Source organism: Kogia breviceps, chromosome 2 (genome assembly GCF_026419965.1).
Source record: "Kogia breviceps isolate mKogBre1 chromosome 2, mKogBre1 haplotype 1, whole genome shotgun sequence".
Classification (NCBI taxonomy): Eukaryota; Metazoa; Chordata; class Mammalia; order Artiodactyla; family Physeteridae; genus Kogia; species Kogia breviceps.
The window spans coordinates 90173852-90191325 of record NC_081311.1 but is presented as its reverse complement, the minus strand read 5'-3'; the positions used below and the strand labels follow the sequence as shown (position 1 = coordinate 90191325).

General features: G+C 46.9%; 2 protein-coding genes across 6 annotated transcripts in view; one reads left to right on the top strand and one right to left on the bottom strand.

Annotated features, from left to right (window-relative positions):
* The first annotated feature begins 4323 nt into the window (after positions 1–4323).
* On the top strand, positions 4324–5565 carry SFT2D3 (SFT2 domain containing 3). The gene has a single exon (XM_059052633.2). It carries the CDS (start codon positions 4350–4352, stop codon positions 5004–5006), a length of 657 nt encoding a protein of 218 aa, XP_058908616.1. The 5' UTR covers positions 4324–4349; the 3' UTR covers positions 5007–5565.
* A 2843-nt stretch (positions 5566–8408) lies between these two features.
* The window catches only part of WDR33 (WD repeat domain 33), a 104037-nt gene continuing 94971 nt past the window's right edge, over positions 8409–17474 (bottom strand). For 4 of the 5 annotated variants that reach the window (XM_059052598.2, XM_067025793.1, XM_067025791.1 and 1 more), the window contains 5 exons: positions 16967–17405; positions 12217–12380; positions 12016–12108; positions 10958–11167; positions 8409–9057 (listed from right to left, as the gene is read on the bottom strand). In XM_059052598.2, the coding sequence (XP_058908581.1) occupies positions 8828–9057; positions 10958–11167; positions 12016–12108; positions 12217–12380; positions 16967–17405 (1136 nt within the window). In that variant the 3' untranslated portion in view covers positions 8409–8827. The remainder of the gene's footprint in view (positions 9058–10957; positions 11168–12015; positions 12109–12216; positions 12381–16966; positions 17406–17474) is intronic. The other variant, XM_067025794.1, reaches the window with a different exon arrangement.

The window sequence follows — 17474 nt, the reverse complement described above, 5'->3', positions numbered from 1 at the left end:
ACCCACCTCCTAGAGCAATGAAAATAAAAACAAAAATAAGCAAATGGGACCTAATGAAACTTAAAAGCTTTTGCACAGCAAAGGAAACCAAAAACAACATGAAAAGAGAACCCACAGAATGGGAGAAAATATTTGCAAATGAAGAAAAGGACAATGGGGCTTCCCTGGTGGCGCAGTGGTTGAGAATCCGCCTGCCGATGCAGGAGACACGGGTTCGTGCCCTGGTCCGGGAAGATCCCACATGCCGCGGAGCAACTAAGCCTGTGAGCCATGGCCGCTAGGCCTGCGCGTCCGGAGCCTGTGCTCCGCAACGGGAGAGGTCACAACAGTGAGAGGCCTGCATACCGCAAAAAAAAAAAAAAAAAAAAGAAAGAAAAGGACAACGAATTAATCTCCAAAATACACAAACAGCTCATGCAGCTCAGTATCAAAAAACAAACAACACAATGAAAAAATGGACGGAAGACCTAAATAGACATTTCAGCAAAGAAGACATACAGGTGGCCAAGAGGCACATGAAAAGATGTTCAACAGCACTAATTATTAAAGAAATGCAAATCAAAACTTCAATGAGGTACCATCTCACACCAGTTAGAATGGGCATCATCAGAAAATCTACAAACAATAAATGCTGGAGAGGGTGCAGAGAAAAGGGAACCCTCTTGCACTGGTGGTGGGAATGTAAATTGATACAGCCACTAGGGAGAACAGTATGGAAGTTCCTTAAAAGACTAAAATAGAACTACCATATGACCCAGCAATCCCACTACTGGGCATATACCCTGAGAAAACCATAATTTAAAAAGACACATGTACCCCAATGTTCACTGCAGCACTATTTACAATAGCCAGGACGTGGAAACAATCTAAATGTCCATCGACAGATGAATGGATAAAGAAGATGTGGTACATATATATAATGGAATATTACTCAGCCAAAAAGAGAAATGAAATTGGGTCATTTGTAGAGATGTGGATGAACCTAGTCTGTCATACAAAGGGAAGTCAGTCAGAAAGAGAAAAACAAATATCGTATATTAACACATATATGTGGAATGTAAAAATGGTACAGATGAACCTATTTGCAGGGCAGGAATAGAAAGGCAGATGTAGAGAACGGACGTGTGGACATGGGAGGGGGGAAGAGGAGGGTGGGATGATTTGGGAGATTAGATTTGACATAAATACACTACCATGTGTAAACCAGATAGCTAGTGGGAACCTGCTGTATAGCACAGGGAGCTCAGCTCAGTGCCCTGTGGTGACCTAGAGGGGTGGGGTGGGGGTGGGGGTGGGGAGGAGGTCCAAGAGGGAGGGGAGGTATGTATACCTACAGCTGATTCACTTCACTGCACAGTAGAAACTAACACAACATTGTAAAGCGATTATACTCCAATTAAAAAGAAAAATCTCTCCCCATCCTCAAGCCAAACTTACCGCTTGGATTCTGGCTAGACTCCCTGCTCTAGGCACTCCTTGCTCATAAATACAGCCCAGCCCAAACCTCAACGGACTCCCCTGTAGCTGCTACAGTTTGCTTTTCCCGAAATGCAATTCCTCTGCTATTCCCGAATACGTTCAATTTCTGGTAACTTAAGCTTGCCTCGGTTTAACCCTTTATTTAGGGTGACACACGTGAGATAACAAATTGGAATGTACTTTGAAAAAGCATACTGAAACCAAGCAGGACCCTTCCAGGGAGAGACCTCCCCATGTCTCCATTTCTTGTTTGTAGAAAAGTTTTAGCTTCCTAGGTGTTCCCCGAGTTCCAAAGAGCAAAGTGAGAAAATGAAGAAACAAAGGAAAGCAGTCAAGCCAGACAAAATAATAATAGCTTAGCCATAAAACAACGTTGAGGACCTTTAGTTCCTTCTCAAGGGCTGTAGATAATATCCTGAACCATACCCTTGAGCTGTTTTGCAGACACTAAAACCTCCACTAGGTGGAGGAGGTTAACTGCATGCTCACCACCAGCACGTAGACCCCAGGCCTGCTGGAACCAGAAGGCTGATGACTGAGATTCCTGAAACATCATCCTCTTAACCTCACCATCAATCAGAGAACTGTGCACAAGCTGATCATGCACCCTGTGACCCTCTCCCTCCCACTGTCTTTAAAAGCTCTTCCCTGAAAGCCACTGGGGAGTGTGGGTCCTCTGAGCATGGTGCTGCAATAAACGCTGCGCTTTCCTCCACCACAATCCAGTGTCAGTGGATTGGCTTTGCTCACAGCAGGCAAATGGAACCAAGTTTGGTTCAGGACCAACAGTAACTGCCAAGATCCAACCAGGAAAACAAAGTATTAAGGGGAATTTAATGCGGGAAACAGGTTACACAGGTAACAGGAAGGCTGAAAAGTCAGAGACCACAACAGCAGAAAGCCATTAATACCAACCTTTTCATAGAGAACAAAGGGGTGTTACCAGCCCATCAGCAGGAGTTGCCCAGGGAAAGCCAGTACAGCCAAAAGCAGCAGACCCCGGGGGAAATACCCTGGGCTCACCTCCTGCAGTGCCTCCAAAGCCAGGGATACCGGCAACAGCCTAGAGTGGTCAGCCCTGCCTTCCACTCCCTGTACTTCTGGGGGCAAGTAAGCCAAAGACTTGTACAAGAGTAGACTGCTGTATTACTTAACTGTACTGCACTTTACAGTACAAAAGGACTTCCACGCCATCATGTTCACGTTCACAACAGGCATTTATAAAGTCTAGCAAAATAGGTTTTTCAACCAATAGCTTCTATATCTACAAAAGAAGTATCTACAGGGGACTTCCCTGGTGGTGCAGTGGTTAAGACTCCGTGCTCCCAATGCAGGGGTCCCAGGTTCAACCCCTGGTTGGGGAGCTAGATCCCACATGCATGCTGCAATTAAGAGTTCGCATGGGCTTCCCTGGTGGCACAGTGGTTAAGAATCTGTCTGCCAATGCAGGGGACATGGGTTCGAGCCCTGGTCTGGGAAGATCCCACATGCCGCGGAGCGGCTAGGCCCATGTGTCACAACTATCGAGACTACGCATCTGGAGCCTGTGCTCCGCAACGGGAGAAGCTGCGACAGTGAGAGGCCCGCGCACCCCGATGAAGAGTGGCCCCTGCTCACCGCAACTGGAGAAAGCCCACGCAGAAACGAAGATCCAACAGAGCCATAAATAAATAAATAATTTTTTTTAAAAAAGAGTTTGCACGCCACACTAAAGGGCCAGTAAGGGAGCCTACAAGCCACAACTAAGGAGCCCGACTGCTGCAACTAAGACTCGGCACAACCAAGTAAATTAAAATATTTTTTAAAAAAGAAGTTATCTACAAAGCCTTTCAGGCAGCTTTACTGTACACAAATCGACAACTGTGTCAATCTGGTCAACATCTGTTTGTGTGCCTTTGCAGCAGCCTTCCAGGCCCCAGGAAAAGGGAGATGGAAGAGAACCTGTCCTCAAGCTGCTGGCACTGCCTTAAACCAATACACTTTCACAGCTAAGATAGATGAGAACTCAGAAAAGGTGCACCTAAGCGGGATAGGAGTAAATAGCAGGAGGTGCAGCTTGATCCAACGTCCGGGTATGGGAATTAGGTAGAAACCAGAGGGGCCTGAAGCCCTGGCAGAGCCCCGGAAAATTGTGACCTACGTGACCACAGGCTGAAGAACTTCAAAGAGGCTCTGAAAAATAGCAGGGCTGTGGGAGCCACCTCAGAACACCCAGAAGTGCGAGGAGCATGACAAGGCGGGCCAAGGATACATGATAAGAGGCTTGAAAGACTCAAGAATATTTCCAGGCCTCCGCTGAAACGGGGAAGAGAAAAGAAGCAAATTGGTGGGAGTGGGGGATTAACTCTTCTTCACCTCTGTAGCTTTCCCAAAGAAACCACCTAGGACCTGCAGTATGAGCTTCTAAAAACATTAAATTTATTGCCACAGATTAGCATGGTTTTTAAGAAATATGTAGATCCCGTGTACCCTTTCCCCATTTTCCCCCAATAGCAACATCTTGAAAAGCTGTAACACAGTATCACAACAGGATACTGACATCCATAAGGTCAAGACACGTTAAGTTTCCTTCAAGTTCTCATAACCACACCGACTCACGCCCCTCAACTAATTTTTAATGCTGCCATGATTCATCCAGGCCTTCACAGCGCCTACACCGGACACAGGACAAGATCCGGTGCTAGGAGGGTAAACGCAAAGAGCTCCCACCCCCGGGTCTAGCGGAGGCAGCTGAAGGCGCGGAGCCGCAGGCCCCGCCCCTTCCGCCAAGGCCGACCAACAGCCTACCGAGGGCCGAGCCGCTTCCAACGGCGACCGAGCAAACCCGGAAGTGGGCAGCAGCCCTCCCCTTCCCGAAGCCCCCGCCCAAGATGGCGGACCTCCACCGCCAACTGCAGGAGTATCTGGCGCAGGGGAAAGCGGGCGGGCCGGGGGCCGCCGAGCCGCTGCTCGACGCGGGAGAGGCGGAAGAGCCCACGGCCGGGGCCGGGCCGGCGGGGGCGTGGCTCGGCCGCGCGGGCCTGCGCTGGACGTGGGCCCGGAGCTCCGCGGAGCCGACGACGGCGACGGGACCGACGTGCATGCCGAGCGTGACGCGCGCTCAGCGGCTGGCGGCGAGCGGCGTGTGCCTGCTGCTGGCCGCGCTCTGCTTCGGCCTGGCTGCACTCTACGCTCCTGTATTGCTGCTGCGAGCCCGCAAGTTCGCGCTGCTGTGGTCGCTGGGCTCGGCGCTGGCGCTAGCGGGCGGCACGCTCCTGCGAGGCGGTGCGGCATGCGGACGCCTGCTGCGCGGCGAGGAGGCGCCGTCGCGTCCCGTGCTGCTCTACGTGGCCGCGCTGGGCTCTACGCTGTACGCGGCGCTGGGTCTACGCAGCACGTGGCTCACGGCGTTGGGCGCCTGCGCGCAGGTGGCCGCGCTACTCGCCGTGCTCTTGGGCCTGCTCCCTCGTGGCGCGGGCACCGCGCTGCGCCTGGCGCTCGGGCGCCTGGGCCCGGGAGCAACCCTCGCCAAGGCGCTCCCCGTGTGAGAGGCCTGGGGGCCGCGCCGTCGGAAAGGACACAGAGTCCGCCCCCGGGACGCGCCGTCGGGAGACCACACGCAGCCGGCCCAGGGGCCTAGCGCTGGCCATGCCAAGGACTTCGCCCGCCGTTCCCAGAGCGCGCGGGGCAAAGGCTGCTCCTTTACTGTGCGAGCGAAATCTTTAAACTGAGCAGCTGTTATAAAATTGAGACATGAGGTGTTTCGGAAGTTCCTCAAGTTCAGCGTTTTGTGCTATACTCGGCAGCAAGTGCTGTTGAGAACTAAATTTTGTCCTTGAGTTGGTGACATACTGTGAAGCATTTATGATAAATTGCTTTTGCGTTAACCGTGGTCTTAGATTACATTCAGTTGAAAAAGAAAAAGAACACTGGCTCTTCCGTTTTAATTAACTGCCCTTATTATTTTTCTCAGACATCTGTTCCACGTTTTGTCACTTAAAAAAATCCAGTACAGTAAACTTGTTCTCTTCGGCTCATGGAAATTATTTTTCCGTATTCAATGTGAGTGGATCCATAAGAGTTATCAAAATAAATACTGATTTTAGACACCGGAATTTTTTAAAGTACTTCAGTTAGGACGGTTTATCTCAAGTTTTTTTCTACTTTTAGTGGAGTTGTAAACATGGTGCCTTATAAAATTAAAGGAAAATTGATTCTGTATTAGACGAGGAAAGCGATGGACCAAGAAGCATCCAGTAAGAAGTACCCAGTAAGGTGCATGTAAATGTTGTGAGAGGTCCATGGGCAGAACTGAGCTAGGGGACTCCTGGGAGACAGATGATCTACGTGCGGTTTCGCTATTTGATGGAAACCATGGATTTCTACAAGGCCTAATTTTTTTCATTCCTAATTTTATGATCTGCTTTTTAACTATAAGTTACACTTTACAGTCTTATCTTCATGCAATGTAAGATGCTTTTCATATCTAATTGCCAAATTTCCTTCATTTTAGGTTTAGCACTTAACTTTTGTTTAGGACCTTCTTACTTAACTAATTTATTGCCAGAAAGTATGAGCTCAATATTCTGATGAGTCCAGAAAACTACACGTTTTGTCACTACCTGTATATTAACCAGGAAGTAAACTATTTAAAATGGTTAAATCCTATGCCAGTGGTTCTCCACTCACATGAGAATTACTTGACGACTCAAACCTCAGATCAGCTCAGTCTGTCTCTGCAGGGGTGGGGGTGGGAGCCAGGCATCAGCATTTTTTTTGAGCTCTCCAGATGATTCCTTTTCCAGCTAAGGTTGTGAACCACTTTTCTGTATGTTGGATTGCACGATCTGAAAATAACTGTTTCCAGTGTTGCCGACACTGGCTGTCAGGCAGCAGTAGAGCCTTGCCCTTTTGTCCAACCTCAAAATTTAGATTTTTATCAGTGTCCTAAGCCTTGCTGCAAGAATTGGACACTAAAGTGACCAACATCCACACTGTAGACTTACCCCAGCCCCCCATATTCTCTAAGAATGCTCCCTTGTCCCCCTCTCAGTAAATAGGGTTACCTACCTCAAGAGGAACAACCAAGGGGGTGTTTGTAAAAGCAAATCCACTGTTTTGGGGGAGTGATTTATTTTTTGACTGGAAAACTTGTACCATTGGCTGCATTTTCTACCCCCTTGTTAAATCTGCATTCTTAGTTCTAAATTTCTCTACAGTTTGCATGGCTGAAGATTTCACAGTGTTGACTTCTTTGTTCATGCTACTGTATTTTTAAAAATTGTTTTCCAAACATTTTTTCAAGAATTCACTGTTTGGAAATCTAAGCTTTAATAAAATTCAAAGCATAACATCTTGTATGTATTTTGACAGTGATACCTTAAAATGCATCACTTACTCAGTAATGCATTACTAAGTAATTAATAAATATATAATGTTGAGTTTTCAGTTTTCTCTAAATGAATTCATTCTCAAAATGTGATCTGGTTATCTGCTTGCTGAGGTACTTTGTTTTTCAAGTTAAAGACTGTTGGAATGTTATGATAAAGTTCTTATGTATGGGTTTGCTCTCTGGATCCCTTTTTAGCTTCTTAGAATTTGATTACAACTTCTTTTTAAGCTATACCAGTGGAGGGCAAATAAAGAATATCCTCAAACCGAAAGCAATCCTGAGTCTCCTAAACGTGTTTAGAGCAAAGTGCTGATCAATGGGATGTTTTATTTTTTTATTTTTTTTGTGGTACGCGGCCCTCTCACTGTTGTGGCCTCTCCCGTTGCGGAGCACAGGCTCCGGACACGCAGGCTCAGCGGCCATGGCTCACGGGCCCAGCCGCTCCGCGGCATGTGGGATCTTCCCAGACCGGGCCACGAACCCATGTCCCTTGCATCGGCAGGTGGACTCAACCACTGCGCCACCAGGGAAGCCCCAATGGGATGTTTTAAATCGCAAAGTAAAGAAAAAATCTCTTGCAGTCTCTAGGTTCTAACACCCTGAAAAAGCAGTGTGTGTGTGGTCAACGTTTTATCTGCAGAGATAACTTAGCACTTACCATTTTTTAAATTAATGGAGAATCAGGAGTTTTTTATATACTCCCCAACTATGTCAGTATCCCTTTCCTAAGCAACTACTGACACTTTCCAGCACCACTAAATTTGTCAAGGAAACTTTTCTCCTATGCCAAACTGAAGCTGGCAAAGTAATGAGACGTTAGAGTGGCCATAGGACAGTCTTTGAATAATAAAAGCTTTCTTTTTATAAAAACAAAGTAAGGGGTTGGTATAGAAAGTATGCTGGGGTTATCTCAAACTGAACTTTTGGCTTTCAATTCAAACTGGGCAAATGTTCCATTTATTTAAAACTAAAGGAATTTGTTGTGGATGAGAACTTCCTGGCTTACTTTAAGCTGGAACAATCCTCTGCCTTAAACACTGGTGTTTCCACATAGCTAGTGTGGAAGAGGAAGAAATTATTTAAGTTTTGCACAACTGTTTTAAGAACAATTTATAAAATGATTTACAGTATTCAGAAGGTATGTGTACTTGATTTCTGGTTTATGTCAAGTTCCTCTCATCAGAAAAAGGCAATTCAGGTCTAAGGTGTGATTACTAGGAGATGCAGCCAAGGAAGACCCCTACTTGGACATCCAGATTTTTTTTCCTCCGGTGTATAATTTTCCATCTGCCAGAGTAGATCTAACTAAGTATAGGCTTTGAATCTACGTCAAACCTTGTTATAGTTTTGAAGTATTTTTCACTCTACTACAAAAATAAGTGTGACAGAATGGCTAGATAAGAATTTGTTTAAAAACAAAAAGTTCACAGATGACTTTAGCTGACTTAGAGATTCCCATCAAGTATGCTCACAAATATAAGCAATAATTGTACACCCCTCAGCAGACCGGATGCAATGGAAGCTAAGGGTTTCCTTAAGGCAAGCACTTGACGACTAGTTGTTTTCTGTTAACTCTTGCGTAAATCACATTCTGTATTCATACAAAAACAACTTTTTCTCTGACAAACTGTACATATAGAAACAAATTTCCAATTGGACATGAACTTAAATTTGTGGAGGTTCCATGTCTTGGGACACTTTAAAAAAAAAAGAAAATTCCAGCTCTTATCTTCACAAGCCCACATGGGATTTAGGGCAGTGTGGGCAGACAGGACAAAACACGGCCAGCTACTCTGGGTAGCCAGCTACTCTGGCAGCAGTCTCTTCACCTTGAAGACATCAGGGGCTCCTGGGATTCAGCTGCCCCAGAAACAGTTCAGGGCTACACGGTGCAGGTTTCCTTTTGTTTCTCTTGGAAAGTCCACAGAAGTTCTTAAATACTGTCCAGAGAGGCTGAGGGGTATTGAGCCCCAACTTCTACCGACCCCTTCCACCCCCCCTTGAAGCTCCTCGCCTTGGCGGGCCAGAGTTCATGTTACTCCCTCTACCCCAGTTACTGCCACTCCGGCCCCCTCTAGAAGGGGTACCACTGCCTGGAGGGCCCCCAAAAGGTTCATCTCTGTGGTATCCATCATGGTGATCTCCATCCAAGGAGCTGGAACGTCCGGACTTTGGCACTCTCTGAGAAGGTCCGGGGCCCCCTCGGCCTGAAACGAAACAATGGTTTTACATGTGACTTTTTTTTTCCATCAGAAACTGTTAACAACTCCTGGTACAAACTTTCACTCTATGATGACAGACAGTGGAACACTTCTTTTTTTAAAAAAGCAGAGTTCTGAGGACATGAGCACAGCCCTCAGAGCACTGAAAGCTGTGCCTCTGCTTTTCTGGACCACCATCTCACTCCTGGCCCTGGCTTGTGGCTGTACGCCCCTCAGCCTCACCTACACACGTGTTCCCCGAGGCCGTGACGGAACTGACAGGGAGCCAAGGGATAAACACGGAGCACCTCCTGGAGGTCACCGACCACATGGACCATACCTACAGTCCATGAGATGTGTATCTTCACCCTCCTACGCCAGGGGTATTCCAGGGGAAGGTTTGAAAAGCACTGACTTAATATTGGAAGCAACTAAGAAATACAAACTGTTGATGATGTTAATTATTACAATTGCTCTAACCAGGGTAAGTGTTTACTATGATTATCCTACAACTATATAGCACTTTTGATTTCCTTTTAAATAACGAGATAAAACATTTCTTGAAAAACAAAAGCACAAAAAGAAAAACACTGGCTTTTAGTGCTTCTCCCAGGATAGTTTTATTTGTACCAGACTTAGACACACAAACCTCTAGGTATCATAATGACTTTTAAGATTCTGACCTTTAAGATTTATTGTCTTGAGATGATCGGATTTGGACACATCTCCCATAATGCATTATCAAAATACTACTGCCAACTTCGTCTTAAATTTTTGAATGGAATTTGAATCCAGCTAAGACAAGGAGGTGAGAAAGCTAGCCAAAATAGCCAAAGGCATTTTGGCTTCTTTTCTGACAAAGCTCAGCCTAGGTACCTTGGCTGAGTACCATCTGAAGGTACCTTGGCAGAGAATTTGTCAGCTAGGACATCATTTCCACACTAGCCACGTGGCCTCAGCCCTGGACCTACAAAGGTGTCCCCAGCGCCCACCCGAACCGGCAACAAAATGAGCACTCGGGTGGGGGATCTACTGGTGACACGAGGTCATTTCTGAGGGCTTTGCACTGAGAAGAACCAAACTATCGAGAACAAGAGGCAGAACTCTGTAATGAAGGGACTACAACCACGAGGCAGGTGAACTGAGGAGTGGAGCACAGGTCGAGGCACACAGGCAGTCTTTCCAGCAGCCTCCAAAGTACACCACGTGTGCAACAGTCCGGCCTAACCTGAGACCACAGCTGTAGTTAGCATTTGGTGGCTACTGCTCTGGGCTAAAAGTCAGTGCTGCCTCTAAAATAAAGATCCAAAGTTTCAAGTAGTAGAAATAATCCACTGCCCCCCTGAAAAGAAAACCCCTTCCAGATCATACTCCCCTAAGTCTTTGTGACTCTGGGCATAAGCTGAATTCCTCCTGGGTTCAGACTAAAAACAAAAAACCACCACAGAACCTGAGATGACAATTCTTCCTGCCACTGGGGACACCCTTCAAGGGATCAGAGCAGCCACTACCAGAGAGCACATGTGCCAATTAGAGCAAGAGTCTCACAGATCAGCAGAGAAAGTACTGGGGCAATCTGAAAGAGAGCTGGAGTGGAAAATGTGAACAAACCAGAGATTCCTGGAAGCAAGTGGAGGAGAACTGCGTAGCGGCTGAGCTTGCAGTCACCCACTGAGAGCTCCAACTGGCTGTACCGCAGCTGGGAACATGTGCCTTTGCACACTCTAAGCCCTGGAGGGTAGAGTGGAGAAAGGACCCGCAGTACCCCAGCCGGGGACAGACAGAACAGGCATACACTAGGATGGGGCTGGCCTGGAGAAGAGGCTTCCCGGGATCCCGGCAGCCTTCTTGGCAGGGCTGTGGCATCCGTAGCTCCTGAGCTGAAATCACCGGCGGCCTCACTTACCTTTGCCTCCTCGATCCTCAGAAGGACCCCCTGGGGCTTCCATTTCTCTGTGCTCAGAGGTTCCTGGCCCATCATGCCAGGGGCGCTTTCGGGGTGGTAGGGATGCCATGTCCATGCCTTGGAGAGAAGAAGACCGTTCTCTGCTAGCTGGGGAGTGGCCGTCGTGAGGGGGATGTTCAGGGCGGGCGGCATCACGGAAATGTTCGTGACCTGGCCCGAACACAGAAAACACAGATCCAGATGGCTGAGAATCTGACCATCTCATTATACCAAAGTACAGTGCAACTAAAAGCAGACAGGAATTATACTGTCAAGAATAAGTGGCAGCTCCAACTACCGAGCCTGCGCGTCTGGGGCCTCTGCTCCGCAACAAGGGAGGCCACGATAGTGAGAGGCCCGCGCACCGCGATGAAGAGTGCCCCACCCCCTGCTCGCCGCAACTAGAGAAAGCCCTCGCACAGAAACGAAGACCCAACACAGCCCAAATAAATTAATTAATTTTTTTAAAAAAAGAATAAGTGGCAACTCAAAAACCAGTATTCACTCATGCAAGAAACATTTCCTGAATACCTAGTCACATCATGAGTACACAAAAAGGGTCAAGATTAGAAATCAACGTACCTCCTGAAATAAAAGGAGGCAGGGAAGGGCCAGAAAAGTGGTTCTCAGACTTTTTAGGTTCAAAGTGTCTTTACATTCTTAAAAATTATTGAGGATCCCAAAGAGAATTCATTTATGAGAGTTCTAACAACATTTGCCATAGCAGAAATGAAGACTGAGAAAACTTTAGTTCATTTAACTATACTTTGCAAAAACAAAACAATTTAGTGAAAAGAGTGGCATTCAGACAAATCTCTTTTAATATCTGGCTCAGTAGGAGAAAGCTGGGTTCTCCCTTCTGCTCCTGCATTCCGTCTACACTGTGGGATGAAGACAATCCAGCCTGCCATGGAGAGGTGAGTCGCTAAAGAGAGAACCCAGCGGACCCCTGGGGGAGTACTCGGACCACACTCTGTGAACCGTGGGACCCTAAGCCACAAGCAGCTCTACTGCCTTACCTGGCTCTCTATTTCCATCCCAGGAGTCTGGTTTCCGACCTCCTTCAAAGCGAGGGAACTCATCAGGAGTGGGAAGTAAACCCTTCCTTCCTCCTACACAATAGAACACAGCAACGCCGCACTCACAGACTATTTCAGGGGTGTCCACAACAACCTACCTCTCCACCCCTGTCCTTCCCAGACCCGGGGTTCTCAGCTCACCTCGTGGGGTACCCCGACCTCGACCTCTGAGATCTCTTCCTCGGGCTGTTTCATCAGAAGCATCAAAATTCTCCTCTGGTCCAAAGTCTTCGGGACCAGGAAAACCATCCCTTCCTCTGGGGGGAGCACGGCCCTCATGTCTCGGGGGGGCTCCTCGCCTGAAGCTGTTAGGGAAAAACAACAGAATATCCACCTAATGGAATACCTTGTAGTCCTCAGTTCATGTTTCAAAGAAGCATAATGATGTGAGAAAATATGATACAATGTCAAATGGGAGAAAAACAAAATAAAAGTATGTATTTTTTAAAGTACCCATTTTACAATCCCAATATGGCACATAAAAACAGGCAAGAGGGAAAAGTACCAGAAGGTAGGGTTATTTTAATTTTGTTTTAGGCTTTCAGGAATAATAGCAGTGAGCATTTTTTAGGTGCTTATATCATGCCAAGTGCTTTACATGTATTATTTCATTTCATTTTATCCTCACAACCACCTTATGAAACGGACACTATTACTTCCCTGGCAGTCCAGTGGTTAAGACTCCGTGCTTCCATGGCAGGGGGCAAGGGTTCGATCCCTGGTCAGGGAACTAAGATCCCGCATGCCATGCAGCACACCAAAAAATATGGAAAGGAAAGAAAAAGAAAAAAGAAAAGAAACTGACACTACCATTCTACCCATGTGTACATTGGGGCTCAGAGAGATTAAGTCATTTACTTAAGGACACGCAATAAGTGTTGGGATTTGAACTCAGCCAGTCTTGACACCCAGCCCAGGCTCTTTACCACTGCCTCCCCAATACTTTTCATATTACCATGTTATGTTTTTATAATGAATGTTACTTATATAATCAGAAAAAAGCAGGGAACAGATTCATGCCTGCTAACTATACCCGACTTGTTTTAGGGCATCTGCTCTGCCACCTGCCCCAGCCCACCTCTACTCAGGGGCAGGCCTGGTGGCCATGAACTTCACCAATGGCCCCAGCCCACAGCTGACTGGTATACTGGTAGGGCCTCTGGCTTATGGGTAGCCCACCTGCTGGCAAGCTGGCAATCTGGTGCCTGGGCTGGTGGACAATTTCACCACCTCTCAGAAATTCTGGAACTGGGAAATTAAGTCAGCCAGGAGTGTTACTGAAGCAGGATCATTAATGAGGGGGTGCCAGAGCTGTAAAAGAAGCCTGTGGGGAAGCAGGAACAGGGGTCTGCCAGCAGGAAAGGTGCATGAACACCCAAGAGAGGCCACGGAAACTGGAGAAAGGATCAGAAGGGGGAAAGGGCCTGGGCCATCTGCATGAACTGCCTGCTCGTGGCTTCCTCTCAGGCCAGGCCTTCTGCTTTTTCCTGAGTTTCCACTCAGTTATATTTTACTCCAACATTTTATTTCGAAAAATTTCAAACTTACAGTAAAGATGGAAGTATAGAGCAACAAATGTCCATACATCTTTCACTGCGATTAATTAATCAGTTCTTAAGATTCTGCCACGTGAGCCTTTGTCTTATCTCTATCCATCTATTTATAAATTCATTTTCTAAACCATTTCAAAACCAGTTGTGACATGATGCTTCACCCCTAAATCCTTCAGTAAATTTCTTCTAAGAACAAGGACTTTCTTCTATATAATAACACTACTATCACTCTAAATAACATGTAATATTATTTAATATAGTCCAACTTGAATTTCTCCAATTGTCCTCAAAACATCCTTTACAGTTGTCTTTATAGATTTCCGTCATCATCACACACTATTATTTAGTGGTCACGTCTCTTTGGTCTACCTGAATCTAGAACAGTCCGCCCCCCCCTCATGCATTTTATCTTTCATGACCTCGACTTTACTTATTTATTTTTTAATTTTTACTGAGATAGGCCCCAACATTTGTGAAGGATCCATCCTTCAAAATGGCTCGTTCTACAAGACGTTCCACAATTTGAATTCATGTGATCGCTTCCTCATGATTAGATTCAGGCAAAACACTTCTGGCAAAACGTCTTATACCTTCACAGCGATGCCAGTCTGCCTCACTGTTTATGATGCAAAAGTGGTATGGCAACAAAACTTCATTGTAGCAAAGGTACATTTTCTCCTTTGCAATTAAGTAATCTGTAGGGTGATACTTTGGCAGCATGGGAATATCCTGATTCTCCACAATCTTGTTACTCAGTGGCTTTTAGCATCCACTGATGATCCTTGCCTGAATCAATTATGACACCAGGTGCTTAAAAGAAGTGATTTTCTAATTCTATCACTCCTCCTCCATTTATAACTTGGTGTTTTACTGTAAAAAGAGCTTTCCTTTTTTCACTCCACCGTTCCAGCTACTAGCTACCTTTTTAATACCCTTCTTGTCCTGAGGTAACTTAATGAGCCATGCTCCTGCAAGCGGAGGGGTATGACCCAGAGGTTGGCTGAAATAACCACCTAAGGTGAGGGTGGAACTGACACGGGGAGCTAAGGGGAGCAGGAAGAGTGTCAGCAGAGGACACTACTCCCCTGAGACAGATTCAGGGAGGACTCCCCAAACATGGCAGGACTCTTTTCTTGTCCAGGCAGCCATTATACGACTGCCCGAGCTACAAAAGGACAGGGGGAGTCTAATGCACCCTAATTAGAAAACAGTTCCTGTTATGGACTAAATGTTTGCGTCCCCTCCACCAAGTTCATATGTTGAAGCCTTATCCCCCAAGGTGCCTTTGGAAATGGGCCTCTGAGAGCTATTTAGGTTAGATGGGGTTCTCCGCATGGGGCCCCACGGTGGGCTTAGATAAGAAGAGATACCAGCAAGAGCTTGCTCACTCTCTTTCCATCACGCATGGACAAAGAGAGACGGTGGGTGCCTGAGAGCCAGAAAGAGAAGTCTCACCAGAAACCCACCCTGCTAGACCTTGATCTGGGACTTCTAGCCTCCAGTACTGTGAGAAAATTGATTTCTGTTGTTTAAGCCCCCCAGTCCGTGTTATTTGTTATGGCAGCCCAAGCTGAGTAGCACACCTCCTAATGAACTGAACCCTGTCAAATACATCTCCCCCTTTAACAGATTCATTTATTCAACAGTTACTGAGAAGCTACAGGGCGTCACCACTACTGCTCTAGTTTCTGAGGACCTGCCTGCAGGAAGCTACTGTGCTTCTGGGAGATACAAGTAATACAGAAATAAGTATACCACTTAATGTCAAGCAGTGCTAAGTGCTATGCAGAAATATAAAGCAGGGTAAAATAAAGGAACAGGAGGAGAGATCTAAGTGGAGTGAGCCACAAACATCTGGGAGGCTGTGCCTCAGGAAGAGGAAAAAGCGAAAACAGCGTGAATAGGACACGTTTGGCACTCCTGAAGAGGAGCACAAGCTGGAGACAGCACAAGAGCCGAGGGGTGGCCCTGTCACTGGCAAGTGAGATACGACACACTGAAGCACAGCAAAACCTGAAACTTCGCACAAGATGCAGAGATTCATGAACTCAATGAAAGTTATGTTGATGCCAAAGCCATTGGAAACGAGGTTCCTGCAGACTTGTGAACACTTGGATGTCATTAAGAGAGCTCTTAAATCTTTTTATTAAAAACTCCCCTCTGATAGCTGCTTCCTTTAACCCCTCTAGTTCACCCTCCCTGGCCATTTTATCAGCCACTCTTTTCTAACACACACCGTGAGAACGGAGATTGCCAACCCTTACTTCAATTACCTGCAAGCGACAGTCATGAGAAGTATGACAGGAAAAGACACAGGAGAGAGGACTGAGGCAGGAAAGGCAGGAGTGCTGGACAGCACAGCTTGGGCACTGCAGTCAGACGGCCCAGGCCTAAAGCTGCTCTGACAGTTACCACCTATGGGACCTTCCAAAGCCAAGAAAGTGCTCTGACTCTCCGTGTCATCCCTTATCTGTAAATGCTGACGGTAACACCTATCTCACAACTCACTCTAACAGTTAAATGAAGTAACATCTAGCACAAGGTAAATAATCAATTATTGTATCATTGATTATTCTGAGTCTCACTTGAGATTTCACTAATTCTTGTTTTTTTCTTCCTACTTCTTCTATTCCTTTTGTTACCCCAAGCAAGTTGAGTGTTCAAGCCTGACCTCAACCTAATTTAATAGCAAGATTATTTTTCAGTTTGATTGGATTTTGTTAAGATCTTTAGGCAATTACAAAGAAACTATCTACTCAATAATTCCTTTATTCTCAATCTAGATATCTGTCTCACATTTCATCATTCTAACCAAGAGAACCTGGAGATTTCTATTCAACTCCAAGAAACTTTACAGTACACTGACCCCACCTATCTGTTTAAAAGGACCAAGTAATAAGCAAAAAGAAAAAGATTTCTAAATTGTAGAGACAAGGGCTTCCCTGGTGGCGCAGTGGTTGAGAGTCCGCCTGCCAATGCAGGGGACACGGGTTCGTGCCCCGGTCCGGGAAGATCCCACATGCCGTGGAGCGGCTGAGCCCATGAGCCATGGCCGCCGAGCCTGCGCGTCCGGAGCCTGTGCTCCGCAACGGGAGAGGCCACGGCAGTGAGAGGCCCGCGTACCACAAAAAAAAAAAAAAAAAAAAAAATTTAAATTGTAGAGACAAAAAAGAACCACATAAATGTTAAAGGCATATACATATTTTTAAGTCTAAACACAAAACCTAGAGGAGGGAGGGTACTCTCTCCCCAAGTGAGAGAGGAAAGAGACTTTTGTGGAGAGAACAGGTCGAAAGCTCCAGGGAAGAAGAAACGGACCCACGAAGTATCCATCCCACCTTTCTTCTCTGCGCCCTCGAAACCGTGGGTCCTCAGGATCCCGGGGGAAGCGCTCGTCTCCAGGTCTGCGGCCTTCCCACGCCCCTGGAGGGCCCCGGGCCGCGCCCCGGCCATCCCCCTCACTGAACTCCCTGTGATCAGGAGGAAACGGAGGCCCAGGGCCCCCACGCCTCCACTTCTCTTCTTGCGGTAAAGGTCCTCCTCGCCCCTCAAATTCACGTAACCGGTGGCCAAAGCGCTTGTCGGGGTGGAAGTCATCTGGTCTGCTGAAGTCATCGGGGAAGTCGGGGTGAGGGCCGCGCCTATCAGGGGGACCCCTGCAGTCCTGGCCGCCCCGGAAAGGACCCCTCTCGGGACCGTGCTCGGGCCCGCTGCTCTGCTCGTGCCGTCTCTCTGACATTGGGCCCATGTGATGGTTCGGAGGGCCACGTGAGTCACCTAAAGGAAACAAAACTGATTTTTACCTTGTCTTCCAGGAATCCTGCTGACGTAGGTCTGATTTTCAGC